We start from the raw sequence: 14,321 nt of genomic DNA on the forward strand, positions 1-14,321 counted from the left end.
TTAAAAGACAGATATTGACAAAGTGGATAAAAACCATGACCCAACTATGTGCTCTCTACAGGAAATTCACTTCAAATTTAATGATATAAGTAGGTTGAAAGTAAAAGGATGGAAAAAGATATACCATGAAATAGGCAGTTTCTTTAACAGACAAATATATGCTTACCATAAAGCCCAGTAGTCACACTCCTGGCATATATCCGAGAGAAATGAAAACTATATCCACACAAATACCTATTCGCAAATGTCAACAGCAGCTTTATTTGTACCAGTCCAAAACTAGAAGCAATCAAGTGTCCTTCAGTAGGAGAATGGTTAAACAACTGTGGTTTGCATGGAATACTACTCACTAATAAAAAGGTACTGTGATGACAAGCCTGATTGCATTTCATAGGTCAGGGTGATCAGGGTGGTGGTTGCTGAAGCTGCGGTGGCTCTGGCAATTTCTTAAAATAACAGTGAAGTTTGCCACATCTATTGACTCTTTCTTTTACAAACGATTTCCCTGTAGCACGTGATGCTGTTTGATAGCATTTTACCCACAGGAGAACTTCTTTCAAAATTTGAGTCACTTCTCTCAAACCCTGCCACTGCTTTATCAACTAAGTTTATGTAATATTCTAAATCCTTTGTTGTCATTTCAACAGTCTTCACAGCATCTTCGCCAGGAGTAGATTCCATCTCAAGAAACCACTTTCTTGGCTCATCCATAAGGAGCAACTCCTCATCTGCTATAGTTTTATCATGAGATTGCAGCAATTCAGTCACATCTTCAGGCTCCACTTCTAATTCTAGTTCTCTTCCTATTTCTACCACATTTGCAGTTACTTCCTCCCCTGAAGTCTTGAACCCCTCAAAGTCATCCATGAGGGTTGGAATCAACTTCTTCCAAACTCCTGTTAATGTTGATATTTTAACCTCTTCACATGAATCAGGAATTTTCTTAATGACATGTAGAATGGTGAATCCTTTCCAGAAGGTTTTCAATTTACTTTGCCCAGATCCATCAGAGGAATCATTATCTTTAGCAGCTATAGCCTTACAAAATGTTTTTCTTAAATAATAACACTTGGGAGTTGAAATTACTCCTTGATCCAGGGGCTGCAGAATGGATGTTGTGTTGGCAGGCCTGAAAATAATGTTAATCTAGTACATCTCCATCAGAGCTCTTGGGTGACCAGGTGCATTGTCAATGAGCAGTAATATTTTGAAAGAAATCTTTTTTTCTGAACAGTAGGTCTCAACGGTGGCCTTAAAATATTCAGTCAATCATGTTGTAAACAGATGTGCTGTCGTCCAGACTTTGTTGTTTCGTTTATAGAGCACAGGCAGAGTAGATGTAGCATAATTCTTAAGGGCCTTAGGATTTTCAGAATTATAAATGAGCATTGGCTTCAACTTAAGGTCACCAGCTGCATTGGTCCCTAACAAGAGAGTCAGCCTGTCCTTTGAACCTTTGAAGTCAGGCATTGACATCTCTTCTCTAGCTGTGAAAGTCTAGATGGCATCTTCTTCCAATATAAGGCTGATTTGTCTACATTTAAAATCCGTTGTTTAGTGTAGCCACCTTCGTTAATAATCTCAGCTAGATCTTCTGGATAACTTGCTGCAGCTTCTCCATCAGCACTTGCTGCTTCACCTTGCACTTTTATGTTATGGAGATGGCTTCTTTCCTTAAACCTCATGAACCAACCTCTGCTAACTTCAAACTTTTCTCCTGCAGCTTCCTTACCTCTCTCAGCCGTCATAGAATTGAAGAGTTTGGGCCTTGCTTTGGATTAGACTTTGGCTTAAGAGAATGCTGTGGCTGATTTGATCTTCTATCCAGACCACTAAAACTTTCTCCATATCGGCAATAAGGCTGTTTCGCCTTCTTATCATTCATGTGTTTACTGGAGTAGCACTTTTAATTTCCTTCAAGAACTTTGCCGTTGCATTCACAGCTTGGCTAAGTGTTTGGCACAAGAGGCCTAGCTTTCAGCCTGTCTCAGCTTTCGACATGCCTCCCTCACTAAGCTTAGTCATTGCTAGCTTTTGATTTAAAGTGAGAGACGTGTAACTGTTCCTTTGAACACTTAGGGCCATGTAGGGTTATTAATTGGCCTAATTTCAATATTATTGTGTCTTGGAATAGGGAAGCCTGAGGAGAGGGAGAGAGATGGGAGAACAGCCAGCTGGTGGAGCAGTCAGAACACACATGACATTTATTAAGTTTGCTGTCTTATATGGGCACAGTTCATGGTACCCCAAAACAATTGCCATAGTAACATCAAAGATCACTGATCACAGATCACCATAACAAATATAATGAAAAAGTTGGAAATATTGAAAGAATTACCAAAATGTGGGGTCCACCTGGTGGTGTAGTGGTTAAGTTCATGCAGTTCACTTTGGCAGCCCGGGGTTCATGGGTTTGGATCTTGGACATGGACCTTCACACCGCTCATCAAGCCATGCTGCGGCAGCGTTCCACATATAAAGTAGAGGAAGATTGGCATGGGTATTAGCTCAGGGACAGTCTTCCTCAAGCAAAAAGAGGAAGATTGGCGACAGATGTTAGCTCAGGGCCAATCTTCTTCACCAAAAAAAAAAATTATGAAAATGTGACACAGGGACATGAAGTAAGCAAATATTGTTGGAAAAGTGACACCGATAGACTTGCTCAATGAGGGTTGCCACAAATCTTCAGTTTGTAAAAAATGCGATATCTGTGGAGTACAATAAAGCAAAGTTCAGTAAAATGAGGTATGGCTGTAGTCATTAAACTGTACATTTATTTTGCATGAAACATTCTATATGTGTTATTTTACACACACACAAATTTTAAGAGAACTTAGGAAGAAGGATTAACCTTAAAAAGTAATAAGAACACTTCTTCCTGTGAGATAGGCAGAAAAAAGAGAAGGATGGATGAAAGTGTAAGTACAATTTGAACTGAAGGGAGGAAAGTTGTGCTTTCCCTCTGAAATACAGAAAAATCTAAGAATGCCATAGAGATCCTAAGGAAATTGGCAAAGGCTTAGAACAACTGTTTACAGGAGTGGAGAGGAAACTGAGCCACACTGAGGAAGGAGGATTGCCCAGCAATTTGAAGCCTTCAGTGAAATTGGTAACACTATACATTTACGAGTGCCAATCAAGAAAACTCATTTAAGCAAAATTTAGTGGTATTCAACATGCTCTACAAGGCCAAGGAAATGTCGTATATTTGAGAAAGAGGTCTGTCAAAATGAATTAAATACTTAAAAGATTCAATGTTTAGAGTAGTGGTCAGTATACATCTAGGCAGTCTGAGAATTTAGGAACAAGGTCAGGGAAAGACCATCCTCTTGGTTTGAATGTGATCAAGTTAGCATAGGGGCTGGCCCTGTGGCTGAGTGGTTAGGTTCACGTGCTCCGCTTCAGCAGCCAGGGTTTTGCTGGTTCAGATCCTGGGCGCGGACATGGCACTGCTCATCAAGCCACGCTGAGGCTGTGTCCCACATGCCACAACTAGAAGGACCCACAACTAAAATATACAACTATGTACTGGGGGGATTTGGAGAGAAAAAGCAGAAAAAATAAAAGAAGACTGGCAACAGTTGTTAGCTCAGGTGTCAATCTTTAAGGAAAAAAAAAGGCATAAAATGAATGATAGTAGTCATCTACAGAATGTATTGAGGAAACTTGAAAAATGATCAGCTCAAATCGTAGTCGTCAGAGTTTATCCTAAAGATTAGACTACAATTAAAAGAAATGACAAACGTGTTGATTATAGCATAACGACTATATGTAGAAAAAAATGTCATATTACTGAAAATTGAATGAAGGTAAGTTGATTTAAATTGAACCTGTGTACCCAGACTGTGATTTTCCTTCTTCTTGTTTTAATAAAGAATTGAAATGTATCTAATTTGCTAACTGAAAATGTTGTCATTACCCATGCACTTGTTTCATACAGTTCTGTTTCATGGTATCTTTACATTTAGTTTCATTCTGTGCGACCTTTTGACTACAAGTGTTACCACAACACTTTCTTTTATTCAGATGGGCCAGTTTTACTATTCAGCCAAAGCATTCGATGTCTTAGAGAGGCTGGATCCCAACCCTGAATACTGGGAAGGCAAGAGGGGTGCCTGTGTAGGCATCTTCCAGATGATCTTAGCTGGGAGAGAACCCAAGTAAGTAAGCAGACGAGAGCCCTCCCTCTGTTCATTTGCTGGCCTGTGAGGGAAAGGAATTGTTTTCTTGGGTGACATCTTCTGAAAACTCAAAATTTTAATGATGCTTTAGAATGATGAATAAAAGGTTAAGACTTTTTATATTTCTATCTGACCTTTTCCTCCAAAAATTTTTTATTTTGTAAATCAGATCATTCTAAATCATATGTCCTGGGGACATAGAGTATGCTACAGCTCTCAAACACAAGAACAAGATATAGATTTGGCTCCAAATGAATGGCAATTTTCATAAACCAAGTCTTTTTCAATCTCTTCTCCTCTTTGACCTGTTTGCTTTTTCTTGTGTCTTTTAGTTTAGGCCTCAAAGAATTAGGAATGGAGTGAGTGTGGTTGATAATTCTTTTTTTTTCTTCTTCCCTCTTATATTCCAGGAAATACTGAGATATTAGGATACATAAAATTAAATGGCATATAGCTCAAATTGTAACAAAAATTTAAATACTTAAAACTAAATTAAGTTTTCTAAAAATAACTTCATGGAATCTGTTTGTTACTAATGTATGAATAGGAGATGTGATTATTGTAAGTAAATAATCTATCAAAAATTACTACGTGACTTATATCTACTTCCAATCCTAAGTAAAAGTTTAAAAGAATTTGGTTAGGAAAAAGAGGATACTTGAGGGGAAAAAAGTGGAAAATATGAGGGAACTCTTAGGGAAGAGGATCAATAAGCAGTCACCTATAGATTTGATAAGGTAATAGGAAAGTTTTAGTATGCATTATTTAAAACATGAGTTTTAATTTTAACTAAATTTAAATTACTTAAAACATAAATACTGGGCACTTACCAAATCTTGGTTCTTAACTTTCCTTTCTTCTATATTTATTAATAAATTATTTTTCTTGAAGAAATCATCTATTCCTCTGGCTTTATAAAATTTTATCTATATGCCAGTGACACCCAGTTTAAGGTGATTATCACCTTAAACAGGAGAAATCGGGGACTCAGACGAGTTAAGTGACTTGTTAGCATGGAGCTAGAAGCTGAACCCACTCTTTCAACCTAGCTCCTCTTTCTACTCTGCCATGCAGAAGAAGCATAGAAATGAAAATATTTATGTCATATTAGGACAAAGATTAATAGCATGTATATAGATAGTGTAAGTAAGCAAGGAAAACTTGTGTTGGTGAGAAGGATTTCAGTTTCCATTTTACTGTGCCACCATAAGAATAAAAGCCTAGGAAGTTTGTACACAGTGAAAGAGCCTATTTCCAAAAATGCCCTATAAGCAGTATATAAAGAACTATTATGAGTTTATTTTACTTGTTAATTTGCATTCTTTATTGAAACACTTTGTCCTTTCAAATCTTTTCCTCAGAGAGACCCTTCGAGAAGTGCTCCATTTACTGAGAAGCACGGGTAACACCCAAGTAGAGTACATCATCCGGATCATGAAAAAATGGGCCAAGGAGAACAGAGTGCCTGTCTAAAGGAGCTCCAGAGTCCTTGGGAACAGTCACGGCTTTGACATAAACTTGGAAATCACTTTCCTCAAGTTTCATGTAGGATGCAGGGCTCTGTTTTATTGACCTTTCCTTCCTTGTTCTTCGAGCCTCCAGATCAGTGGCTGGCTTGCTTAGACCTAGCCTCCTGGCTGGACTAGGAGCCACAGTCTGTGTTGTGGCTCCTGTATGATCTGACTAGCAATAAGACTTTGGACTTGTCTGGTGCCTTTCTTCCAGAAATACTCAGAGTCCTCTTATACTGTAATTGACTGACTTTGAGGAGAATGGCATAACATTTTTTATATTAGCATTCCACAGCATTTTCTCCTGGCTGCAATAACAAATGCCTTTAATGCTCAAGAGTCACCGTCATTCTATCATCTTAATTTTAGCCATCCATGTACATTATCCCATTTTACTGGGGAATTCCATAGAGTTTTGTAATGCTTCTTTGAATCTTGGGAGAGCAGTGGTTATAAATAGCCATGTGATTCTAAGAATGGCAGTAAGATCCTTTATCAGACTGTCCAGTCATTAATAGATAATAGGCTTATGGGAATACTCTTTGCGTAATTGAATTCTTGATGATAACAACATGTTACAATGGAGTAACATGAGTATTGCAGTTGTTTAAAAAGTGAGTACTAGGAAAAAAGTCTCTGCGGTACATTTAAAGATATTCAGGAAACAAAGTGTACAAATCTCATTAGCCACTTCATTACATTTTAGGTAACAAAACGAGTTAGGTTTTTTCTTCATGTATCTTCCTGAATAAAGATCAATTTTGAAGTTAAGGCTGCAAAGATTACATATATGCATTGTGGCCATTCATTAATGTAATGATAATAGACATGGATTGTGTGAGCCCTTTGAGGGACCTCCTAATGGCTGGATTCTCTGTCCTAAGTCATGTGCTAGCCTCATGTTTCTGAGCTCTCACAACATGAACCTATTATACAATTGAGCATTTTGAGGCTCACAACCTATTTTCAGAAGATAGACTTACATGTTTTTACGTACTAGATTACCTTTGTTTCTACACCATATAATTTTTTCTATTAGTTTAAGGTAGCCAGTATTACAGGTGTAGAAAGTACAGAGCCATCGCTATCCAGCATGAGAACTGAAAAAAGTCGAAATTCCCTAAAGCACTAAAGACGGAAGAATTCCTGTAAGGCTGCCTCAGTTGTCCCACCCAGAGCCCCACCATCCACTGTGGCTGGAGAAGCTGTACACACAGCAGGAGTCAAGGCAGCTGAGGGGGAAGATCAGTGGGCACAGAGAGCCTTTGCCTTCTGGACAGTTGAAGGGGTGCTTTCGGCGCTCCTCGGAAAGACGGCCAGTTCCCCATCTTTTACCTTGGACCTGGGTCTGATCAGTGCAGAGCACACATCACAAGAAACTGGCCTGAATAAGTGAATTTTAGAAAACAAAATTACATCATTTTTCATATGCCAAAGTTTCTCTGTTTCCTTGCTATGTTGTTCCTACTTTTTCAATAATTGGTTCTCAGTGTCTAAGATACTAGGTGGGTCGGATCTGGGCAGAACCTGCTACAATTTTTAGAATCTTTCTTGTGATTCTTACTTACCTCACTTAAAATATTAGGAAACATAGTAGTGGAAAAAGACAGATGGAACTCCTTACTGGCTTTTGGCAATGGATTTGTCTTCCACTTAATAGCTATTATTTTCAAATTTCTTATACTTGAAAAGCTTTTCCATTGATGGTGATTTGCTTTTAAATGAGCTTTCACTGAACTTAACACTCTAGCTTCTCCCTGCCATTTTCCTGTCTTTTGAAAAACTACAGATAGTCCAAAAATGGTAATTCCCAGAATTTTAGACTAATTTTTTAAAAAGTTTTTAATCTATAGAATTGAGCCAAAAACCATAAAGACTAGTTTAAGAGAGATACCATTCAATTCTGCTATTAGGGATAGCTGCTTCTGAAACGTCTTGGCAGGGTCTCAAGACGGCAGAGTAGCATTGCGCGGCTGTTTGCCTTCTATGTGATGATATAGCAGAGAGGACGGCCCAGCCTTAGGACTGTAGTATGGTGTGGACAGTTTGTAGCATCAATGTACTATTTATAGTCTGTAGCAAATATTACTTGCAAGTGGAAAAAATTTTTAAATTATTTTTATACTTCAAAAGAATTATTATTATTATGTAATATATTCAAATTAAACTTTATTATTTGGTTCTTCTTATGGTATTCTGGTGAGTGTGGTGAGTGTGGGTCTTGGATATGTCATGTGCCTTCTCCCCTTTCTTCCCTGATCCCAGAGTGAAGGGGAAAAGCAGTTTGGGGCTCCACAAGTTCCTCTTTATGAGAGAGGAAAGTAGATCTTCCCTAAGAAGCTCTGTCCGCTGGGGCTCGTGGTTCCTGCTCAGTCGTATTAGGTTTGGGTCATGGCTGAGTTACAGCCCATTCCGGAAGCTGTATCACCAGTGTATAGTACAACGCCTCACACATCGAAAGCTCTCACATATTTGTTGACTGAATAATTAAACATATAGTAACTGGTAGGGCAGGGGACTTGTGAGACCTGACCTCATATATTCTATTCATATATTCTAGTTCCTATCTAATAATTATTTTATTGTGTGCCAATCATACACTAGTTGCTAGGGAGGTGGAGATAAATAACCACAGTTCTGACCCTTAAGGAACTCAGTCTAACAGAAATATACACCGCTAAACACAATAACGTATGATTGTTGTCATTAGGAACAAAGTATTGAGAGAGAAAAAAAGGCAGCAGAAATGTTTGTATCCATGTAAATGGGACACCTCCTGCCTCATTTGAGAGAAGTAATCAAAATGGATCCTGAAACTCAACAGCTAGCAAGATACCCATGCGTCTGCCAGGTGTACAGCACATGCAACATACGTCCAATTACACGAAAGCCAGAGGATTGTCTTCCTCCTTTATGGCTTGGTACACTTAAAAAGCTGCAAGCTGGGGCTGGCCCCATGGCCGAGTGGTTAAGTTCACATGCTCCGCTTCAGTGGCCCAGGATTTCACTGGTTCAGATCCTGGGCGCGGACATGGCACCGCTCATCAGGCCATGCTGAGGCGGTGTCCCACATGCCACAACTAAAAGCACCCATAACTCAAATATATACAACTATATACTGGGGGGATTTGGGGAGAGAAAGCAGGAGGAAAAAAAAAAAGATTGGCAACAGTTGTTAGTGCAGGTGCCAATCTTAAAAAAATAAAAGTTGCAAGCAAGTGGGTATTATATCCCAAAAGTTATACCTACTTTCTAATGGCAAAATGAATTAGTGATTTACTAGTATCTATATTTAGGACTGTCTTAATACGACTTGGATGAGTAGTCATCTCTCTTCTCCATTCTATAAAATACTTCTAAGGTTTATATGTATAAATTATGATAAGGTTCAAAAAGTATTCTGCCTATTTAGAGATGCTCTCGGAGAAGCAGAGCTACAGATCGCATGATGTGCCTGTAACCTCCCTTGACTCTGGACTGCAGGAGTAGGTGAAGAATGTAAGACAGCTCACAGTAAAGCACTGGGTTAATACAGTTAGCTGATGTGTGTGCATTGAGTGTGTAGTGTAGAGACAACTTTGCACTTTTATTGCATCAAAACCTTTTCTTTAAATAAAATCCAAATGCCAAATACAGCTAGGGACTGCCCTGGTGGTCGGGGCAAAGGGGAGGCCAGGAAGCAGACGCAGCAGGTTCCCTGCCCAGGCTGCTCCTCTCAGGGCAACGCAGTCTACAATCCTCAGCTGTGGGGGGAATAAGTTCCCTACTCCCTGAACCTCGGCTGAGAGGACAATGGGCAGCACGGAATTCAGCATCCAGAACATAAACTTTGGATGCATTTTATCTGATTTGATTCATCATATTTTTTTGTATATTCATTCATGTATTCATGTATTTATTTGGTCATTTACTAATATCCCCCTGTGTTCCAGAAAAGATTTGAGACAAATTAACAAAATAAATATAACAAAATATGAGTAGAGAGAAGGCGTTTAAGAGTAAAGGAGGGCCTGGCCCCGTGCCCGAGCCGTTAAGTTCCCAGTGTTTCGTTGGTTTGAATCTGGGCACGGACACGGTACTGCTCATCAAACCACGCTGAGGCAGCATCCCACATGCCACAACTAGAAGGACCCACAACGAAAAATATACAACTATGTACCGGGAGGCTTTGGGGAGAAAAAGGAAAAAATAAAATCTTTAAAAAGCCTTCAAAACAAAATTTAAAAAAAAAAAGAGTAAAGGAAGCCAAGATGAAAGTCCATTTACATACCAGAATTGCTAACGGGGGGCCAGAAATTCACCTTCAAGCTTCCTACCAACCAAAGCAAAGGGTGAAACACAATGAGATACAAAATGCACGGTCCACCTGTGCGAATGAACTCCCTAAGGGGAAGAAAAAAACTCGATTCTTAGCGATCTCTGATTGTTCATGGAGTTCTGAAGTAGGTTTTCTGCACTATAACTTAGGTAAAACTCTACGCTCAACGAAAGTTTCAAGGGAATCTCATTGCTTCTCTAAACATGTACAGGTCTTTCCTGTTATGTATGGTTAAATAATCACACTTGCCCTTCTATTTTTGATTTCCTCTATAAACGTATAGTGATACTCTCCTTTGCCAGTTTCTGAGTAGCAGGTACTAATATGGTGGAGCTGAGACATGTTACTCAAGTTTTAAAAAGTACAAGTGTGTGTTAGGATGAAAATGTAGGTAACAGTGACCTAAAGAATAATTTCAAGGTACCGTAAAAGCAATGAAACGATAGGATAGCACAGCTTATACATTTACTGACGAAATTCACAGGGGAAAACATTGTGGGATAGGTTAACCAGAAAAGTCTACATGGGGGAAGTGAACCTTAAGCTAAAACTTGAAGTAAAATTTACGTAGAGAATAAGCAAACAATTATGTCAGATGATAGCATAAATGAAGCCATGAGTAATATTTACAGATGTTTAATCTTTAATAGTTTCTACCCTTTATCTATTTCCATAGAGAGGTTAATTTGTTATTTGAAAAACAGTATGGCCTTATTTGTAAACTTGTAGTTTCATACTATGACTTGACAATTTCACTCTTAGGTATATGCCCAAGGGATACTCCTGTACACGTACACCAGGAGATAGGTACAAGAATGGTCCTTGCAGCACCGTCTGTGGGAAAAACCTGGAAATAACCCAAATACCCATGGAAAGGAGAGTGGATAAATAAACTGTGGTAAAGTCACATTGGAATATTATACAAAATAAATGAACTACAGGCTGTTGCAACAAGATGAATGAATCTCAGCAATATATTGCTTACTGTAGTAACTTTTTAGAAGGTGAAGACAACTCAAATATAAATATACAATCAAAAGGGAAGCAGGAAGATGAACAGAGAAGTCAGGATGGTGGTTACCAGCGGTGGAGGAAGGGCTGGGTGGAGGTGAGACCACACAGGTTGGTTATTGTTATGGTTCTACTTTCCATGTTGGGTGGTGAGCCACAGGAGTTTATGCCTTAAAAAAAAACTGTAAATAAATATACTATTAAAGATAAATTATCAAAAGTTAAAAGAGAAACAATGGTGAGCATATGTCTTGAACTAAAAATTACGACCAACCCAATCCTGTGTACCTGAGGTAAAAACAAAACAAAACATATAAACATATAACTAGAAGGAAATACTCCTAACTGTAAACAATGATTATCTTCAAATGATAGAATTAGGTAACTGTACTTCATATTCTTATTTTCTTTCTGTATTTTCCAATTTTTCCACAATGAGCATGTCACTTATATTATCAGGAAAAGACCATTAAAATAATTTTAAAATATTTTTTTTAAAACCAAAGAAGAGATCTTCAGTTTACACCTAACAAAATCAATAATTCCTTCATATCAACTAATACTCAGTCCTTATACAAATTTCCCCAATTGTCACCAACGTGGTTTACTAGAATTAGGATCCAAACTAAGTCCAGCATTGCATGCAGCTGTTATACGCCTTACACTTATTTTTTTAATAGACACCCCCTCCCTACTTTTCCCCAAGCCATTGATTTGGGAGAAACTTGGGTTATTTGTGTTGTGGAATGTCCTGCATTCTGAATTTGGTAGATTGCTTCCTCATAGCATTGTTGAACTTGTTCCTATAGCACTCAAATTGCCTTTAAATTGATAGATCTAAAGACTGAGTAGATTCAAGTTTAAATCTTAGGCTTCTTAGGTGGTGTGTACTTCCTACTGGACAATGTCAGGGGATTTATAATGTCTGGTTCTCTCACTCTAGAAGAATTTTATTCTTCTCATTAGTACATCTGTATTACAAAAAAATTGTAGTCATTGTTGTATTTTTAATTTCATCAATAAGAAATTTGGGAAAATTTGGCTTCTCTCGTGATAAGGTAGCTATAATAGTCTCAACTTTGCCTCTTGGCCTGCAAAGCCTAAGATCTGGCTCTTTCCAGGAAAAGTCTGTTGACTCCTCTTCCAGAAAGTTGCTATGTCTGCCTCCAGAGAAAGTCATGCAAGGTACAGTTGGAATACTTAAAAAGACTCATTGTTGGGACTTCACTGAGCTTCCACACTGTATGATTCTACTTATTTGAAGTATCTAAAGCAGTCAAATTCATTGCAGCAGAAAGTAAAACGGTGGTTACCAGAGGCTGGAGAGTGGGGGAAAAAGGGAGTTTAATGGGTATAGAGTTTTAGTTCTCCAAGATGCAAAAGTTCTGGAGACCTGTTTCATAGTAAAGTGAAGATACTTAACACCACTGAACCGTACACTTAAAAATGATTACAATGGTAATTTTTTTTTCTTTTTGAGGAAGATCAGCCCTGAGCTAACATCTGCTGCCAATCCTCTTCTTTTTGCTGAGGAAGACTGGCCCTGAGCTAACATCTGTGCCCATCTTCCTCTGCTTTATTTGTGGGATGCCTACCACAGAATGGCGTGCTAAGCGGTGCCATGTCCGCACCCAGAATCTGAACCGGCGAACCCCAGGCTGCCAAAGCGGAGGGTGCACACTTAACTGCTGGGCCACCAGGCTGGCCCCTACAATGGTAAATTTTATGTTACGAGTTTTTTACCACGATAAAAAAAGTAAAGGGGGGGCTCCATGGCCTAGTAGTTAAGTTTGGTGTGCTCTGCTTTGGCAGCCCGGGTTCAGTTCCCAGGCATAGACCTACACCACTTGTTGGCAGCTGTGACGTGGTAGCGACCCACATACAAAACAGAAGACGATTGGCATGGATGTTAGCTCAGGCCAAATCTTCCTCAAGCAAAAAGGGGAAGATTGGCAATAGATGTTAACTCAGAGCAAATCTTCCTCAGCAAAAAAAAAAAAGGGGGGGCTGTAAAAAGATATGCCACACAAATACTAATCATAAGAAAGCTGGGATGGCTATATTGATAATCAGACAAAGCAGACTTCAGAGCAAAGAGCCCAGGGAAACCACTTGAATCGTTTGCCTTGTTTTTGAATTGGATCTTCCCAAGACATTCTGGTCTTAACTCAAATGTGCCCTACTCAGAGAGGACTGACCTAAGATTGGACTGTGGTCCTTTCTACCTGGTTTTGTTGATTCTGTTTGTCTCTGCTATTGCAATTAAGTTTTTCCTATTGTTTGACTCCAGAGGGCAACTGTCTTACCTTATTCCTAAATTCATTTTGGGGAAGGTGGGAGACGGAGTTGGTGAGAATCCTGCTGCCCGCCTCTTGGACTCAACACTAATGGAGAAGGCATTAAGGAGTGGGGTTGAATTGCCCCTTTCCTACAAGTGCTCTTCTCCAAGGTGCAAGGTTACCACACCTTGCATTGAACAGTAATCTTCAACATGAGATTTGAGAGTTCATAAAATTATCAAAATTGTTGTGAAGATGTTCTAGATAGCAATTATTCATGAAAAAGTTATGACAAAAACAAAAACAGTGCCTGATCTTATAGTACTACACTTAGATAACGCTGACTCAGATATCTTAGATAATTTCATATCTTAGACAAAGATATTCTGACTTTGCATTCAACAGGAATTGACTGCCACCTCTTCCCAGCCTTCTCAAAGGCCCTCACTACTCAGTAACAGTACTCATGATTTTCCAAATTCGCAGTGAATACATAGGTAGACACGCTCTACCCCTAAAAAGTCCGCAAAGTAACAAAATTAATTTTTCCTCATCTATTCAGTTTCTAACTGCTAAGGTGGCTGTTCATTTCAAATTGGTGATCATAGCCACTTAGAGGATTGTGAAATCAATTTTGAGGGTCACAAGCAGCATTTTAAACAAATGAAATAGACTACAACAGAATTTGACTTAATAAAAGATATCAGAGGGCACCACACTAATCCTTATCCAAGGCAAGAGTCGGGGAGGGAGGGGTGATACACGCACTGGTGTCTCATTGGAATTCCAGGTTAATCTGTTGCACAGATAACATTGTACAGTCTGATTTTGTATTACCACAACTACCTGTGATTTATGAAGCAAAGTACAAGAGAATTTTATTTGCTGATAGAAAACCCAGAATTTTCGATTGAATTCTGATGAGGAACTTTAAGTATGTTTTTGAGAAAGGGTGTGTCATCAAGTGTGTTGTGTATGTGTGTGTACTATAATTTATTAGTCAAATTAGTATAAATTGTTT

The 14,321-nt window shown here is 38.7% G+C and overlaps 1 protein-coding gene across 3 annotated transcripts in view; it reads left to right on the forward strand.

The window, feature by feature from the left end:
* The window catches only part of IFT56 (intraflagellar transport 56), a 72,871-nt gene extending 64,985 nt beyond the window's left edge, over nt 1-7,886 (forward strand). For all 3 annotated transcript variants that reach the window (XM_070617892.1, XM_070617890.1, XM_070617893.1), the window contains 2 exons: nt 4,027-4,160; nt 5,543-7,886. In XM_070617892.1, coding sequence (XP_070473993.1) covers nt 4,027-4,160; nt 5,543-5,654 — 246 coding nt within the window. In that variant the 3' untranslated portion in view covers nt 5,655-7,886. The remainder of the gene's footprint in view (nt 1-4,026; nt 4,161-5,542) is intronic.
* The last annotated feature ends 6,435 nt before the right edge of the window (nt 7,887-14,321 follow it).

The sequence above is a fragment of the Equus przewalskii genome, chromosome 4 (assembly GCF_037783145.1).
Source record: "Equus przewalskii isolate Varuska chromosome 4, EquPr2, whole genome shotgun sequence".
Taxonomy (NCBI): domain Eukaryota; kingdom Metazoa; phylum Chordata; class Mammalia; order Perissodactyla; family Equidae; genus Equus; species Equus przewalskii.